This window comes from Cyprinodon variegatus, unplaced genomic scaffold, assembly GCF_000732505.1.
Source record: "Cyprinodon variegatus isolate N-32 unplaced genomic scaffold, C_variegatus-1.0 Scaffold93, whole genome shotgun sequence".
Taxonomy (NCBI): domain Eukaryota; kingdom Metazoa; phylum Chordata; class Actinopteri; order Cyprinodontiformes; family Cyprinodontidae; genus Cyprinodon; species Cyprinodon variegatus.
In genome coordinates, this window is record NW_015150546.1 from 495,721 (window position 1) to 510,851 (window position 15,131).

Consider the following 15,131-nt stretch of genomic DNA (forward strand, 5'->3'; position numbering starts at 1 on the left):
GGCTGAAGGCCGCTCACACTGAGCCTGGTTCTGCTGGAGGTTCCTTCCTGTTTAAAGGAAGTTTTTCTTTTCCATCACTCTCTGCGTGCTTGGTGTGAGGGATTGCTGAAGGGTCAATGACAAAAATGCATGCAAAAATCATTGCTCCAAGCTCATCCGGTAGGACTGTGTCTTGCAAGTTAATGACCTGATGCAATCCACTGGTTTTCCTTGACTGAAACTTTGAACCAATCTGACTGTATGATCTGGTTTAATTGTCTCCCTAAAATGCCTTGCAATTACATCTGTTGTGAATTGGCACTATATAAATGAACTTAATCAAATTATGTTTAAAATTCAAAGAGGTGTTTTTTTTTCTACTTTTGAAAAGCTTTGCAAAATATTTTTCTTTAGCAACATGAAGTATTTCTGCTCATAAACTGTCAAAGTTTGATCAGAACCCTTTTCTTATGGAACTTAAATTTTTTAGCACATCAAAGCAAGACTCACACAAGTTTTAATTAAAATCAGTTTTATTAACAAAATATTGTGCAAATTGCAAAACCATGTAGGAACAGCGATCTTAACTTATTACAAACATCAATTAGATGAAAGGAAGAAACAGAGACAAAGAGAACAAATATTTACCCATTAAATTAGTAACAAGTTATTAGATTCTGTTGATTATAAATCTCTGGGGAAAAAAAATTATTAAGTGTATTCTGTACCTCATTACGAAAGTATTAAATATACAGGAACAGGGTTTGTAACATAATTGAAACTGCTTTAGTATTCTTTTTTTCAAAACAAATTTTCAAACACCTCATGTGCACCTCAAACTTGAGCTGCTTTTCCATTTAGTTTCAGCACCTATAAGCTGACTTGTGTATAAGTTTGCATCTATGGCTCCTGTGCATGTGTGTTTGCAGCTGTCTCAGCATGTCTGGGTGAAGCGTGCTGATCCACCAACATCTCAGCATGCTTTAAGTACTGGGCCGTCCTTCTCATCACAGACTCCCTGCGAACTGGATCTGGGTCTCCTGCAGCATATGGAAAAGAATAGAATAACTTAATCAAAAATTGTATTCTTTTGAAATCAGATCAATAATTTTTTTTTATTTAGCTGAAAGGAAAAACTTTATTGGCAGCGGTGGGATTCGAACCCACGCCCCTGAAGAGACTGGAGCCTTAATCCAGCGCCTTAGACCGCTCGGCCACGCTACCCTATGTAAGCAACCCAGACAGTCTTGGACAGCTGCCTGATGAGGTTGTGACATCACACTGGCTTGACTTGTTATGAATGAGTCACTGTGGAAGGCGTGATTATGTTTAAAATGTCTTACTAGTTTCTGCCTGACCTTAATATTGTTACTAATTTTTGTTTTTGTTTTGTTTTACTCATTTTTTTGGTCAAGAAAGACAACCTTCCCATTAAAATCAGCATAAAACACGACAACACAACTTTCATTTTAAGAAAAAGGATTTATATACTCCATTACTTGATTTATATTTACTTTTCACACAAATAGAAATGCTTTGAAAAACAAATGAAAGAAATTTTTACATTCAACTAATAGCAGGTTAATATACTATATATAGTGGTAATGTGGAATGAAAGGGAACTTGGCTCCACTGTAAGGGAAAGTACAGGGTCCAGCATTGCAGCAATGCATGCTTGGATCAATACAACACTCACAAAAAGGCTGATAAAGTGCTTACACATAAAAGGTTAGTACTTCAATTTAATATAGTCCTCTCATATTTCACAGGTCTGATTTAATGCAAATGTCATAATCTAAATTAGTAGGCATGTTTTATTGGGTCTTCATCTGTATACTGCTATATGTTGTGACAGAAGATATCAAACCAGAATATTGCTGAGTCTCTATGGTTTGGATATTATCAAAAAAACAAATGTATTCAAACAAGATATTGAGTGATATAGGTTGTTTAGAAACAGATAAGTGAATAAAATAGCTAAATCCAGCTTAAAAAACCTACAGTAAACCCATAAAAAGTTGATGTTAGTAAGGGACGGTATGGTGAATGTGGAGGACCCCTAAACATTGTTAGAAAAGGAGATGGGTGTTCACAGAGTGCTGCATTAAAATACAATCTTCAAGAGCTTAGCTTAAGGAAGCAGGCTGGAGAGAATCATAGAGCAAGGCCCACACGACTTTGAGGGTGATATTCAAGGTGTGGACTGCAGGTGGAGCCAGAGTTTCAAGAACCAGCAGCATCAGATGCAGCACATGATCCATGTTGCTGGATGAGTTTGGGTTCTGTGTGGTGTTTTTTAGGACACTTTTAAGAATTTCATTCTTCATTCTGATAACAGAGGAAGATTCTGGTTTCATTTTCCTGCAGCTTCCCATCATACCAAAGCTACCAAGACCAAAGCTACCTCAGGACCATTAGCTAAACACTTCCAGATAACTGGAAGTGTTTAGCTAATGGTCCCGAGATTCATGTTATGTGGGTGTATTCAAACTATGTAACATGGAGCCCTTAGCTACTCTTCAAAATGAGAAAGACAAGAAAACATCCAGTAAGGCAGATGTCACAAAGTAGAAAAAAGACAATAGCTACTAATCGTAACTTTCTCATATTTACAGTCAAAAGTAATAATTAAAACATTTAAAGCAACTAGTACTGTGACAAACAATGCTGGGCAAAATGATATATGATGTATGATAAATAGTCCCTCTCATGTACTATGCCTTTAAAAAACTGAACAAACACCAAAGACCATATGATCATGCAGAAATAAAGCAGTATAGATTAATTGATGGTCCTGATATTGTTTAAAAATTCATTTTTAAGGCTGAAAATCATTTTTGCACTGGTTTGATCAGCAGACATAAACATTATGTACACCTCCGCCATCTGCTGGTAGTACTTACTCTAATATCCATCAACTTGGTATCTTCAGCAGCATTAGCTTCTGCTTCAGTAAGCACAAACGTTCATAATGTATTTTCAGTGCTACTCGTGTCCTATCTGTCTTTGCATCCAATATTTTGGTCTTGAACTATTCCTCTTCTTTGAGCACCTCTACTGGGGGGATGCTAACTTGCCTGGCTCCATTACTTCTTAAATGAGGGAAGGTCACATGAACAATATTATACCTACCATTACCTCTTGGTATGCTAAATGCTAAATACCGTAAACAATTAAGCTTACTAACAAATGAACCAAAAGTGAAGCTTAAAAAAAGCAGAAATTAGTAATAATAAGCCAATAGGGAGCCATAATTCAAAAACGTTTTGTATAAAACCAGAGAGGTACAAGAATAGACATGAACCCTTTAAAGGAGGTAAATATTATAAAAATCTTGGTAATTAAAGCATATTTGAGCTAAATTAGCCAGATGAAGTGAAAAGTGCTTTTTCCTATTTGTTTGAAGATTACTAATGTGTATAAAAGTAAAACGTTTAATCCAAAAAACTTATTTGTCTAATTATAAAAGAATTAACTGCTCAAGATTTAATAAGCTCAACGACAAAATGGATTCAGCTTAATCAAACTAAAGCTGACTGTAATTTCACGTTTAGAAAAACAAAAAAACATGATTTATTACTTAAGAAGAATTTTTAAAAGCCCAATCAAACTTAAACTGTGCAGAAGGCTGAACAAAGAACATCACATATAAAGCAGCAAAATGAGAACCTTGCTGGGTTATCTATCAGTTAGTAGATAGAAATGGAAGACAAAACATCCAGAGTGCTGTATTACTTACTGTTCTTCCACGTGTTTCAGTGAGCCTCTGATGGTGAATACCTGCTATATTTAGTAGTATTATTGGAGTAAAAGGAAGGTCAATCATACAAGAGCTTGATTTTAAAAGCTCTGCTGTTTTCTTTTTGCAGATGGACAAAGAGACCTTATACTGTAGCTTTTTACAGCTAGTCTAGAAGCTTGAGTAACGAAGTTAAGACGTTACCCTTGACTCCAGTGATCAGTATGTCCACCGCTGTCCTGTATCCTTTAATGGCAGAGCTGAACTCTCCCTCCTTCTCCTTGTCCACAGCTGCCGTCAACTCCTTGGCAGCTTGGTTTAGGTAAGCAACGTCTCCACCGATCAGACTGGCCGGAGGCAGTGAGAATAGTTCAGAGTGGTCAATTGAGGAATCTGTTTTCTCTGTGACAGAATGAAAAAAAAAAACTTTATTTCAGAGTTAAAGAGATAGCAGATGTGAAAATAATCTGGTGTTTTTTTAAATGAGATTTAAACTTCCAACATCAAGAAAAATTGGTTATGAAAGCATTGATTTGTTTCATCATCAGTCCTGTATAAATGTTTTGAACCACCTCGCTTTCAAATGGACAGAGTGTTTTGTGATATTTCTAAGTGGTTTAGATCAAAGCCTCTTCATGTTCTCTTAGAAAAACAGTTCCAGAATTTTACTGCTTTTTTTAAAATCAACTTTTTAACCATATTCGTCCTTTTTTTTTTTAAGTTAAGCCAATAGTCAACCAACAACAGAAAGTCTATTCAATCCAGAGCTTTTTTAGTGTTTTTATTTATCGTTTGATAAATCTAAAGCAAATCTGCTCCATCTTTCTATCAAGAATATCGCTTATCTCCATAGTCTTCAGAACCTCCACATCAAGAGGGAATCATAACAATAAGCCAATATTTACTGCAAACATTGCAGGTTTCTGTACCTCAACAATTATCAGTCTCAGCTATAGTGTCAGTGTTTTTGCAGCTAATAAGCAACATGCAAAGTTGAAAATTAGTTTTTTTTTATTTGTTCAGGTATCAGTGTTCAGTCAAGTCTCACAAAAAAATAAAATAATAATCTGAGAGAGTGAATGTGGGCTGCAGTTTGTAGCACTGTTACCTGGTAGGAAAACGGTCCTTGGTCTGACTTCTGACCTGGGACATTTCTACATGGAGTGTGTATGTTCTCCTAGTACTCCAGTTTCCTCCCACAGTGATTGAATGTTAGGTTAATTGGTGTCTATAAAGAGTACTTAGGTTTGTATGCATGGTTATAAGACTCATTGTGTCATTATAAGCTAATCATAGGCAAAAATACTTTTACTTTTTGTCACCTCTAGTCCCCTGGCCTTCCAGGAACCTGTGTATGGGCAATTTGGAGGTGTGTGTACTTTTCTCCAGCCAGTAACTCTAATCTAAATGGAACCCAGCAAACAGAAATGTATTTATTTACTGGAAAGGTGCAGCTGCTATGGGAGGTGTTGCTGCTAACCTTGGGAATGTGATAACGCAGCCTTGGAATGACTTTAGCGTGGAAAAGGTGCAGAAACATTCCATATATATGTTATCACCGCAACTACAACGATCCTCCAAATTCTACCCAGATGAAGAGGAAGTACTACTTTCTTTTTTTAAATAGAATGTTGGACAAGAAGGATAAAAAAAATAAAAAAAATCAACTAGATAGAGGGTGACCACAATACATTTCTAAATAATATAGTTTAAACCACCTTGTTTAAAGCAGGGATCAAAGACAGCCAAGTCATTTTCAGACAGAGGAGGGGGCCTCTCTTCCTTAGGGGACGGGATGTGCTCTTCCACCACTGAGTCAAACAATGAATCAAATTCTTCCTGCCTCTCCTCTGACTGGTGGTGTGTTGTTAGTGTTGGTTCAGGGCAGGATACTGGAGGTGGAAAAATGGACAATAAGGTATGATGAATGGGAGGGAGGGGGAGAGAGAGGGAGAGAGGGATAGAGAGAAAGAAAAAAAGAAAGAAAGAAAGACATGCTCCTTGACTTATACCTCCATTATCCAGTTCTGTATCACTAAGGCCATCTTGGTCATCTTCTGTCAGAGAGCCTACGATCTCATTAAAGGCCTCAGCAGCCACCTCTGGTTCCCCAATCTCCAAGCTAATGTTGGTGCCTAAGTCTTGCGGTAAGGTGGGAGCCTCCCTCCCCTCCTCCTCTTCAGCAGGTTCACAGTCTGAGGCCCTCCTCTTTGGCAGGGGGATTAGTGGGGGGGGCAGAGGCCCAGCTGAGGACACAGGCGAGGGATCCAAAGGCCTCGTGACTTCACCACCCTGAAGTTATAAAGAAGAAAGAGGAGGAAAGAGATGGTACGGAAACAAAGTGAGATTCTAGGTTTTGTGGAATAAAAATAAAAAGAAATTAAGTAAACACTTATCCCATTTACACTACCCTTGAAAAACCGATCAATGCTGAGACCGGTCCGAGCTCGGATCAGTTAACCAGCACGAGCTCGGTTCTGACGACTGTTTACCCATCACTTTATATCGGTTCCTCGACTCCTCGCCTCCTAAAGACGATCTGCGGTATTACTGCCAGTATTGAACGAGGAAATCAAGCTGTTGGTGGCGGTAATGCACCAAAAGTTGTTTGCCAACCGCCATAAAACACATGAAGAAGAAGATGAAAAAGGAAGGGAATCAAGCAAACCAAAATGTTGCGTGGAGAAGATTTCGAGTGTTGTTTCTAGTTGTTGTTCTTCTTCTGTTTTGTGTTGGTTGGCAAGCAACGTCCGGAGCGGCATTACCGCCAACAACTGGAATGGAGTGTGAATCGGGATGTGCAGCTAGACGGAGATGATGCGTTCTGCTCATGCACTCTGGTTATCAGAGAACCGAGCCAGGGAAAAACCGAGCCGAGCCCACCTCTGGAACTGGTCTGCATTTATCTCGGTTCGGTTGTTTCTAGCTCGGTTCAGTTCAGTTTGCTTTCCATTTACACACGATAAGTTATCTCAGTTACTGAGCTCGGACCGGTCACAGCACGGTTGTTGAAGGGTACTGTAAATGGGGTAACTATTTGCACAGGGTGTTCTGAGTTCCTATTCTTACTCGGAAGAACTCCTTTAGCTGTGGGCTGTTGTAGAGTGCAGGAATGCTGGTGGTGAATAGAAGCATGCTCTCGGCTGCCTTCCTCCTCTCCTCAATCACAGCTTCATCAAACCTTCCTAAAATAAACACACACAATGTGGTAATGAAGCAGGTTATGGTGCTGGTAATGCTTTGAATAAAAAGTCTTGGCACTAAAACAGACAGAAACACTTAGCAAAACGTCAAAACATATTCATTATGCAGTTTGAATCATGATCCAGCTGATTAGGAAGTTTGATCATTCACAAAAATCTTTCCAATAAATTTGTAAATGTTGTCATGTGGATAAATTTTCACAATTTAACCAAAATATAACATTGTTGAGATAGAAGATAAGATTGTGTTCTATATGTCTTATCTCATCAAGAATTTGCACAGGGATGGTAGTGGCAGAACCATGCAGAGGGCCTGTCTTCAAACTGGTTTTACTTGAGCTTTAGACAAGGTGTGGAATTACGGAAAAACGACTGTGTCATATTGTTTAAATTCACCTCAAACCAACAGTTTCATGGCTTTTAGTTGGACGAAAATAGGTCCTTTAATTAGAAATTAGAGCATAATTCAACTATGTTGATGAGTCCATCTTCTGATGATTTCCTTTAGCTAACCAATAATTGTTTGCATTATATAACTCATCCAACAACACTAGTTTTCACTAGATATGGATGGCACCAATGATCTGTATTAGATGATTAGATTAGATTAGATAAGCTTTATTGATCTCACAGTGGAGAAATTCACTGGTCACATATTGCACTAGTAATTAAAGAAGGTGCAGATGGCGCACATGACGTGAAATAAATATTTATAAACATTAAACTGAAGCCAAGAGTAACGAGTAATGTTGGTTTTAAAAATGTAAGGAATAAAAAGTACAGATATTTTTGTGAAAATTTAATGAGTAGAAGTCAGAAGTAGGAAGAAAAATAAGTAGTGGAGTAAAGTATAGATACCTAAAAGTGTCCTTAAATACAGTACTTGACACCTATGCTAAAAATAATTGAAAAAGGAAGAATGTTCAATCAGCGATAAATACATTTTAATAAAAAATATAGCTAAAAAACACTTAAAATGTTTGCAGGCAAATCACAGGTGAAACACAAGCTTTGTATTGTATCAGTGGTAGCACCGCTTTTGCTAACTTTCTAGAGTCGCTTATCTATTTGTTATTACACTAGCAGTAGTGAAGATAACCAGATGAGTAGACTTAATGCAGCTTTTGTTCAACAAACCAAAAACTTGTGCTCTTGGGAAAGCAGGAAACTCCTCCTGTCTCCTGAACAAGTTCCTGTGAGTGTAGGCCAGCTCTCCATGGAGCTTCTTCAGCTCAGAGAACCTCTTCCATACCACCACCTCCTTCACATCTTCAGGATGACGCTTGGACACAAACTACAAAACAACAATGAGGGACAGAAATAGATTTTTTTATAGACCATTATTTGATTAAACATGTCTGCAGAGAGCTGCCTTCCTGAAGTCAGTGGAAAAATGATGTAAGCTTAAATCCCCACAGGGGAGGCATTCAGGCTGCTGGAACACATGACACACCAGTCCTGTCTGTGTTTCCCTCCAGCAAAACCTGAAAATATAAACACTCATTGTGCATTCGCCCTTACATCTACACAAGTTTCTGATTTCACATAAAATAAATGAACTTGTTTTGGTTTTGATAGCAAAAACAAACAATACAAAAAAATGAATAACCTAGAAATGTATTAAGTATTTTAACTGTAACCAATAACCAAACGACGATAAAGAGTCATAACTAACCCTGGCTGTCACTTTGTATTCCGTGTGGCCCTTCTCGTGGGTCCGTGGGTCAGATACAGAGAAGAACCTGTGATATTCTTCTTTAAGTTTTCGTGACATGTCCTAAGATAGATAAATAAATAAATAAACGTCAACACGAAGTGAGACGATGAGGGAAAAGGGTTGCAGGAGCTGCTCTGTTGTGATTCTTCACTCACTGCGGACGTTTCCTGGTTCGTGACGTATTCTAATGCGTGCTTACGTAAAGAAGAGGAGACGACCGTTTCGCTTACAAGCCAGCTATGTTTTGAGTGGCAAGTTCCCCCTGGAATCAAACGCTCACTTTGATTATTTTGAATATAGGGTGCTCATGTTAACTTTATTTCTTATTGTGATGATTTAGAAGTGAAGTCAAATTGCGTATTTTAAACTCGAAACTTAAAATTATCCTTATCACAAAAAATCTGAAAAAACGGCTGTTAACAATTGGAAAAGTGTATTTAATTCTTATTAAAGTAGGAAAATTATTATATGGATTGGACGTAAGTAAGCCCAGTTGTTCATGTGGTTTTGTCTTTGATGTCAGTAGTCTTGGCAAAATTAAAGTTGATGAAACTCATTGTAGTTAGTGTCCCGATGAAGTAATTTATTTTTGCATCCAGAACTACCACACAGAACAGGTTCTACTACTATCAATAATGTTTATTTATGTATTTATTTATATATTTGCTTATATATTTATTTATACTGGTTGTAATTCAAATCTCTTCAGATAGTAGTGCCATTTAGGATCCTCTAGGGGGCGATATCCAAAAGGCTACAGTAAAAGCAGAACGTAAACGAGGGTTGAATGTCGAAATGAAAGAAATAGAAGTTCTCATTCATTTTATTTTTTGCATTTCTTGGTTCTTTTTACTGACTTGACTACAGTAAGTCTATGTTTACATGTCTAAAAATAAACACATTCTATACATCAGAGGAGATGCAAACGAGGAAACCAAGCAGTCTTCTTGAGTATCCCCGGTTAGACACAATAGAACAAAGAGATCAAGAACAGACAACTTCAACTGTGCGGAACCTCCAACAATGAATGTTGTGTAACACATAACCTTATCAGCATTCCCAAAGTGTCCATGTAGTAAAAGCAGCAGAACTGGCTTCTCCCTGACAGACTCATAAATTAATTCAACCTGATAAAATATGTTATATTTCCTCAGAATCAAAGTCTTTTTTATGAGAGATTATCTCTAACAGACAGTAAGTCAAAGGTCTGTGTTCATCGATACAGCTGCTGCTCTCATTGCCTGTTAAATTGAAAGGAAAATGTGTAACAGGCGCAAATGAGGTAAATGTTTAATCTGAGGTCCAGCTGCCCCCTGGTGAAATGAACTGTGAAAAAGAGCGAATGAGCTGGCGTTGCCGTGCAATATATCAACTCTTTACAAAATAGCAGAGGATGGTTTCGATCCATCGACCTCTGGGTTATGGGCCCAGCACGCTTCCGCTGCGCCACTCTGCTGACGGGTCTGTACAGCTGAAGGGAAGACTAAAGTATTGTACCGAGTCTCTTTAGTTCACAGCAAGGGGCTTCTTACATAACGTGTAGCCATTGTTTGCAGGGCAGTTACATAAAGAGGAGCTCAAAGGGGTTGCGAGGATTTAAAGAGGCTCAACACATGCATACTGAATAAACCACTTACTGCTAAGAGACTTCTTACAGTGCCTAACCAATGTATTCACACCCCTTCCACTCTTGTTATTTGCTTTCACGTTTTCTTACATTATAAAAATACATTTTGACATATTTTATTTGCATTTTATGTGATATATTGACAAAATTGTGTGCCTTTTTGTGTTTTTTTTATCTGAAAATAAAAGTGGCTTCTTTATATACACTATGTTGCTGCTATTTTCATTGTTTAAGGTGTTTATTTGCTGTTTGGCAAATGCTATTTTCAAATATCCATTATCGTAAAAATGTCCATAGCTGTATATTGGTTGTAAAATGACACATTATTTTATTTTTTCCTTTCACATATATGCTTTACTTTGTGTTGTACAATGACATCAAACCCCAATAAACTATTTTCAAATTTCTGGTTGTAACATAAACGTAAAAAGGTTCAAGAGGTATGACTATTTGCGAAATACAGGGTATGTAGAATGACATAACTCTGCACAACGGATTTCTTTATAAGTTCCTTGGCATAGTTTTATAAGGAATGTGAACAGATGAGGTGACCTAAATAGGTTAATAGGCTAGACTTCCTGTGAGAGAAAACTGGGACACTTTTAAGCTAATAAAAAACAACGGATGAAAATGTTTTATTTTGAAACAAACATGATAAGTTGAGAAACATATTTCAGCCATGGGTTAATAAACACCTACAATAAAGAAGTCATATCAGTGAATTATACATAAAGGGCTGCAGCACACAACTCAAAGTCCAAGACTAAATTATTTGTATAATAGGAACTTCCAAAATTCTGCACAGCGGTCTAATTTTACCTCTTATTTACATTTTGAATCACAAGCATATTGTATAGATTGGCTGGATTTTAGATGGGTCAAGAGTTGCAAAAAAAGGAAAGGACTTTTAGCAAACCCCTTAGTATTTATAGTGTGCTGACACCGAATCAGTTAATTGTTTCAAATACAGCTATCTGTAGGTAGGGTGTCTGAATATCAGCGTGATGAAAAGCATGCATCCTCAGACAGACTGGTCTGAACTGGTCCAGGATTGTTTTGCTTCACTCTGCGTTTTTCTTTTTTCCATCGAGGTCATTCCGTCTCACAAAACAAACTCCCTCTCTCTGGGGATCAGACTCGGATTTATTGAGGCGGCATCTCTGCCTGTCTGACTATGTTTAATCAACTCTAGAAACTCTCAGAGTTCTTTCAGTTTTGAAAGGTGGAAATAAGCACTACTCATTTCCTCATTTTTATTTTGCTTTATTTGGTCTTTTTTTTTCCCCTTTCTTTTTATAGCAGCAGTGGGATGTTTTGTGCTTGTGGAGGCTCACTCCCTAACCAGATGTGTTGTACAATGTACAAATCTACTGTATCTGTAATTGAACCAGAGAAAACAGGAATTTCTTCCCTGCAGCTTTGACCTAGTTTTCCTTTGTTTGTTCAGATGAACTCAAACTTTAGTGAACTGATACCTTTAACTCTTTTCCCACCACAACCTTTAAGAAAAAACATGACTACATGAGCTCATCTCCATCTGTTTGGATCAAGTTTCAATAAACATGAGTGAAAACATCAATGTGTTTTCCATTCTTAACATCACTTTAATATTTTCTTCCTCTTCTTCTCATAAACATGTTTACATCTTCACGTTTAGCTCTTACTGTATGCCCTTTCCCCTTATTTTCAAAACTCCTCCCCTTCATCTTACTTCCACTGACACGGCATATTTTTTCCTCCCTGTTTTCGTTTCAACATATTTCCTGCTGTTCCACTCCGCTGCCTTGAAAGATGACAAAAATTAGTGACAAAAATAAAGACCATTTGCCGTTTAATCTCTTGCACCATGTCCTGCAGATCAACAGCACACTGTGCTCACATCAGTCAGCAGCTCTGCTACAACCCAACTCTGTGTACATGTGATCATCACGCAGAGATAAAAAGAGAACAGATGGTGGGACTGAGTGGAGAGAGAAGTCCATGAGTATCTGTTTGTCTTAATTGATCATGTTAAAACCAAACATGTTCGTTTTCTTGACCAATAGTTTATGTGTTGCATTATTGTGATGTGGAAGGAAAAGGATTTGTGGTTTTCATTTTTCCCTAAGATTAAAAAATGTGAAAAGTGTGCTTTTGCATGTATTCTTTGACTGATCCATTTGCACAAATGGCATTTTCCTTTTGATTGAATGTTTAGTGTAATTGTCCCACTGGAAAGTAGACCTCCACCTACAGTGTTTAAAACCTTCAATCCTCCTGCAGGTCTCAGCAGGACCTTGAAAAACTAATTCATGCATTCATCTTTAGTAGAATTTATGCTGCAGCAGTGTCTTCATACAGTAGGTTTCCCTAAAAAAAATTAATCTGATCCAAGACACTGCATGCCAGTGTCCTCACTTGAACTGAGAAAGTAGAGCACATCAGCCCAGTTCTGAAGTCCTTCAACTGGCTCCCTGTAGCTCAGAGAATAGACTTTAAAATCCTTCTGTTAGTCTATAAATCACTGAATGGATCAGCACTCCATCACATATCAGATTTGTTTCCAGTGTATCAACCTCCCAGACCACTCCGATCTTTTAATCCAAGCCTACTCTGTAAACCCAGAACTAGAACCAAACATGGAGAAACAGCAATTAGTTCCTATGCTTCACTTATTTGGAACAAACTACCAGAAGACTGTAAAAGTGCTGAAAGCCTGAGCTCTTTTGAGTCAAAAAACTCATTAGTTCAGAGCTGCCTTTGACAGTTGAAGTTAAACTTTTAACTAAGGTATTATTAGTTTAAGTTTGCAGTCCAACTGTTACCTGATTTTATTGTGTTTTTATCTTTTACTGCCTTTTATTCTTTTCATTTTGCTTCTATTTTACTAAATCATTAATGTACTGCACTTTAAATGGTGTTGTACTGGATTGTGCTATACAAATAAAACACTTCATCAACCTCATACATTCCTTGCGGTTCTGGTGCTGGTCGATTACATAAATCTTCTAGGAAACCTCTGAGGCCTTCACAGAACAGCTGGATTTATACAGGGACATACTATGCTGGTGCCGGAACACAGTTATTTGCACCAGATGTTTTTGCAGAGCGCATCCAAGTTAGGAGGTCTGGACATTTTTAGAAATTGTTAGAAAGCATGAAGCAGTTTTGTTCAAATCCTAACAACGTACTGCTCTGTAGTGGTCTGTCACAGATATTACCAGTAAACAATATTTAGGGTTGATCCAGTTTATAACAAGCAGAAGATCCTTTTTGCCAACAGCTTTTAACATCCCACTAATTATGATGGTTTATAACAACACTAAAAAGGTTTTAGTCCTGGAAATAATGACATTTACTCTGGATCAAGTTCCTAATTCCCAGTACGGCTCAGTACTGAAACACTCTCTGAGGGCTAACTTAGGTGATTAAATGCTGCTGTGTAACAGGGACCAAAATAGATTTGCAAGCATTTTAGCCAAGACCCCTACAGACATTCTGACATAGTGCTGAATTGAGAAGCTGCATTGCAAATTTACTGTATACCCTTATACCTGATGGATATGTGGGTCAAATGGAATTTAATCTACGGTATGTGTGATACTAATTTTAAAAAGTCTGTTTGTACTCAGGATTAACCGGTTCAAATTAAATTTACCAAACATCACTGGGAGGATTTTTTTTCTAATTTCATAAGGTGGTTGTACAAAAACATCAAAAGAGCAAGCAGATACATGCAGTGGTGCAGTCACGTGAGAAAAGAATAATAATAATAACGTGAGCTTGTTCCTGCAGCTTCATATAGTAGTTGACTTGTTTTTCACTTTTAGAGCAACGGACTGAGAGAAATATAAAACAGGTGTTACATCAAATACATGTTATGAAAAAACGAGTTAAAACAGGGTCAAAACAATTTGAAATCATCATAGATTTAGTTACGTTGATGATTCAATAAATGATTGTTAGATGAAATTGTTAACTTTGCAGGTAAAAAAAGTACTCATAAACAACCTTGTACTGTAGACCATAAAGCCCCAGATTGTGTTCATTAAACATTGTTCTGGGAGGTTTTTCTGAGAACTATGCCATTACTGTAACCCAATGAAGCTCAACAACAGCTGGGAAATGTGTCAGAGCAGAGCCAGAGAGGGGAGGAGGATGTTGTTTTTCAGATCTGATCACAGAAATTGACTCTAACATAACACAGGCTGAATTATGACTTCAGTCATAAGCGAAAACGGATCAAATCAAAATAGAAAATGGTCACACAAAAACAAAAGAGCTGCAAGGTAAAAAGCAGACATACGAGAACATAGCGCTGTTTTATACCTTTGCCGAGAAAAGTCTTTGAGCTAACCCCGTCCATTGTAGGAGGCAGGAAAATAAGCTCAAAACAGAGAAAACATAGAAAGTTTACATAAACTTACATGCTGTGTGCATTTTAGTCTCTCATGGCTAGACAATCAGTGCCTTGTAGAGGCGTTCCTGCCCCATCCAATTTTTCCACCTTTTGTTTTTGTTCTATTTATTTAGGATTGTATGTAAGAGCTCTCAAGATAGCTCTGTGGGATATGAAAATGGGAAAGAAATATGAGTTTAAGATATTTTTAACATTTAAAAAATAAGACTTCTACATAAGTTTAAGACTGAACGAGTGGATATCCGGAATCTTTCAGTTTAGACTTTAATTATTTAGACTATTTTGATCTAAACCCTCCCACCAAAGCTCCGGTTGTACATTCATGTTTTCTGAAAAGTGTAGTTCCTTACAGTCTTAAGTGTGTTTAAATCTGGTGTTACTTATAATTGCCATTTAAATCATCATACTCTCTGCTTCCCAGTCTTTCCTGTAGTTAAGCTTCCCCTGAGTATAATGCTGCCTTTGCC

At 37.5% G+C, this 15,131-nt stretch overlaps 1 protein-coding gene and 2 non-coding genes across 3 annotated transcripts; all 3 read right to left on the minus strand.

The window, feature by feature from the left end:
• Positions 1 to 783: 783 nt before the first annotated feature.
• snx15 (sorting nexin 15) lies at positions 784 to 8,800 on the minus strand. Its single transcript, XM_015373820.1, has 7 exons — positions 8,597 to 8,800; positions 8,059 to 8,215; positions 6,788 to 6,903; positions 5,731 to 6,010; positions 5,437 to 5,610; positions 3,923 to 4,120; positions 784 to 1,019 (listed from the first exon to the last, which is right to left on the minus strand). The coding sequence occupies exons 1-7, from the start codon at positions 8,693 to 8,695 to the stop codon at positions 880 to 882; spliced, it is 1,164 nt and encodes a 387-aa protein (XP_015229306.1). The 5' UTR covers positions 8,696 to 8,800; the 3' UTR covers positions 784 to 879.
• trnal-aag lies at positions 1,122 to 1,203 on the minus strand. Its single transcript has one exon. It is a non-coding gene; the product is annotated as a tRNA-Leu (tRNA).
• Positions 8,801 to 10,022: 1,222 nt separating the features above from the next.
• trnam-cau lies at positions 10,023 to 10,094 on the minus strand. Its single transcript has one exon. It is a non-coding gene; the product is annotated as a tRNA-Met (tRNA).
• Between the last annotated feature and the right edge of the window lie 5,037 nt (positions 10,095 to 15,131).